We start from the raw sequence: 2,914 nt of genomic DNA on the forward strand, positions 1-2,914 counted from the left end.
TTTGGCTGTGCTGTGCCGGGTCGTGCCTGGGGCTGCTTGCAGCATCTCAGTGCCTGACCCCACAGCATCGCTCCTGTTTCCCCGGCCCTGCCTAGAGCAGGCAGCCGGGGCCCTACGGAGCGCACCCGCAGCAGCGGAGGTGAGTGGTGCGGGGACGCATGGGTCCCTCAGGGCAGCCGTGGGGAGGCTGGCCCTGTGCCAGCGCGGAGCACGAGACGGCCCAGTCATGGACCTGGGAGGGCTTCCTGCTGAGGGACTGCTGAGGACTTGGGCACCCTGGGACAGCGAGTGACTGTGACCTCTCTTCCTCTTGCAGAGCGCGACACCACCGCTGCAGCTCTGGTGAAGGAGAACAACTCGTCATCCTCAGTTCTCCCAGCCCGCTGCAGCGAGAAGAGCATGGCCAAAGAGGCATGGACATGTCCCGTCTGCCGTGATGTGCGATGGGACATTGCATACGCAGTTCCATGCAACCACAAGTTCTGCGTCGGCTGCATCAACCGGTGGGCGAGGCTGAGAGCCAGCTGCCCGCTGTGCCGGACGGCCATGAAGACCACCCGGGTCCCTGTGCGGGGAGAAAATCAGTATGTGGAGTTCATTGTCTCCCCGCCCGCAGTGCCAGTGCCCGTCGGCTTCGGCCCCGCCACCGGCCCCAGCGGCACTGCGGCATCTGCTCCACCGTCACCTGAGCACAGGGATGTGGAAGCAGCGAGAGTGGGCGGCCTCCTGCCGGAGGAGTGGGCAGCGCTCTTCAGGGAGAGACGCGACCTCCTCTGCCCGGTGCTGCCCTGGCTGGAGGACATCTTCTCCCAGATCCAGGAGCTGCGCTGGTGGCAGATCGCTGGACTGGAGAGCGTGATCCTGGCATTGCTGTGCCAGGTGGGCCTGGACAGGGACACCCTGGTGCAGCGCGCACAGCATGCCCTGGGACCCATCACCGCACTGCTCATTGACACGCTCATCGAAATCATCGTGAGCCGGTGTGGCCAGGAGGCGCGGAGGCTGCTGGGCCTCGAAGACCCCAGCGCCGCCCAGGAGCAGGAGGCCGGCCCCGCGGCCCTGTCCGGTCCCGCCGCCCCCCCGCCGGGGACCGTTGCCTCCGGCAGCTCCGCGGGTCCCGACGCGGAGGAGCTCCCCCACACGTCCAGCGGGGCCCTCGGCGGGGGTGCTGGCGAGCTTACGGTTGCACCCAGCCCAGGGGAGCGGGAGCAGCCCGACAAGGAACCGGAGCAGGAGGCAGCCGGTCCCTCTGAGCAGGGCCGCAGCCACGGCCCTTCCGCTCGCAGCCGGGGCAGGAAGCGCTCGGCTGGGGGGCCCCGGCGCCCCACAAAGAGGAGGGCCGGCAGCGCCCAGCGCGCTCCTCCGCCCTGCAAGAGGCGGCCCCCCCGGCGCCTCTAGCGGGGCTTACACTCATTTCCAATTAAAGATACAAACGCAGAAGCACGTGTTGTTCGTAGCGTCCTTCCTTCCAGACAGTTTGGCACACGCCCTACACACGCTGCGCCATACGAGAGCCAGTGGTCTTAGCACTCAGAATGGACGTGCCACCATTACACACGCCTCCTGGGCCGTGTGTGGGCTGTGAGCTGCAGAGCCACTGCGAGTGGGATCCTCTGAGCGGTGGGTGTGTCAACAGAAATCCGGGAAGAAAACGAACTCCAGTGTGGCATTAGAAAGCGGCATTCCTTTATTCCTCATGATGCATACTGAGTGACTTGACAAGCAAGTGTGCTCTTTCAGAGTTGAGGTTCTACATTTTAACAGTTAAGATGTGCATATGCAGTATACTGGCGTACATATTCGTTCTTTTTCAGTGACTCATTAATGTCCCTTTGGGCATGCTGTGCAGTTGAGTGCCCGCTTACTTCTTTCCCATTTTTCACCATCAGCTTCATCACTGAATCACATCATTTTTCCACAGTTTGCAAAATTTCCGTTGCTTATTAGGCCATAGGGAGCAACTTTTGAAACAGTGTATGTGGAATCCAAGGAAGATGTCCTTGCACCTACCGGGTGCAAAAGACGAAAGTATTCTGTTATGACTCCTGTGCTTCTTGTGAGGCAAAATCGTTGAGGCAAAAGATAAAGGTATTCCCTGATGTCCCCAGTGCAACATTATTGAGGGAAACAAGACTGTTCACCTACTAAAGTTGAAATGGAAAGTTTTAGAACTATCACTAATGGATTCCTTTTGCTAAACTAATATATTGTTTCTTAAGCTAATGTACAAATCCCTATTGCTGAACAAACCACCCTGTACCGGGTGAAGGCAGCCAACATACCAGCAGGTAGAGATATTTCAATAACAGTGTATCTGTGCACTCAGACGGAACACTCATTAGTTCCCAGTTCACGCACAAGAAATGGAAGGCCACAAGTGGTGTGGGCAGCGAGCTGCTGGGCTCATCCGCACAGCTTTCATCTGGACTTGGTGGGAGAGGGCACGTCACGAGAGACAGAGCGCACCTCTAACATCAACACTTTAGGAAGCAGCAGGGATAAAGCGTCCAGGCTACTACAAGCCAAGATGGGTTTTGAGGAGGCCCCACACACCTCATGCTGGGCGGGGAACGGTCATGTCTGGCCTCGATGGTGCATGGCATCCTTGCTCCTCCCCCACCCCATTTACTGCTGTGTTTGGTGTGCAGAGACCATCTCTTGTCCTTGAAGGGGCTGAAAAGTGCAGGACGGAGTTTGGTCCACGTCAGCCTGGCCTCAGCATGGAGCAGCAATTTGTATCTCTCTGGAAGTGTCAGGGTGACAGCATAGGAAAGGGGAATGGGAAAGAAAGGTTAAGGGAGGGGGAAAGAGAAAGTGAGGGAAAGGGTAAGTGAGGAGAAGGAGAAGGGGAAGGGAGTGGGGAAGGGAAAGAGGAAGGAGAAGGAGAAGGGGAAGAGAAAGGAGAAGGGGTTAA

The 2,914-nt window shown here is 58.4% G+C and overlaps 1 protein-coding gene across 1 annotated transcript; it reads left to right on the forward strand.

Moving 5' to 3' along the window:
- Positions 7–1,931, forward strand: LOC110390337. The gene is made up of 2 exons (XM_021381598.1): positions 7–139; positions 317–1,931. The coding sequence occupies exon 2, from the start codon at positions 400–402 to the stop codon at positions 1,396–1,398; it is 999 nt and encodes a 332-aa protein (XP_021237273.1). The 5' UTR covers positions 7–139; positions 317–399; the 3' UTR covers positions 1,399–1,931.

The sequence above is a fragment of the Numida meleagris genome, chromosome Z (assembly GCF_002078875.1).
Source record: "Numida meleagris isolate 19003 breed g44 Domestic line chromosome Z, NumMel1.0, whole genome shotgun sequence".
Taxonomy (NCBI): domain Eukaryota; kingdom Metazoa; phylum Chordata; class Aves; order Galliformes; family Numididae; genus Numida; species Numida meleagris.

Bases quoted from the DNA above. Each gene is read 5' to 3' on its own strand.
- LOC110390337 (XM_021381598.1), top strand. From the start codon at position 400: ATGGCCAAAGAGGCATGGACATGTCCCGTCTGCCGTGATGTGCGATGG.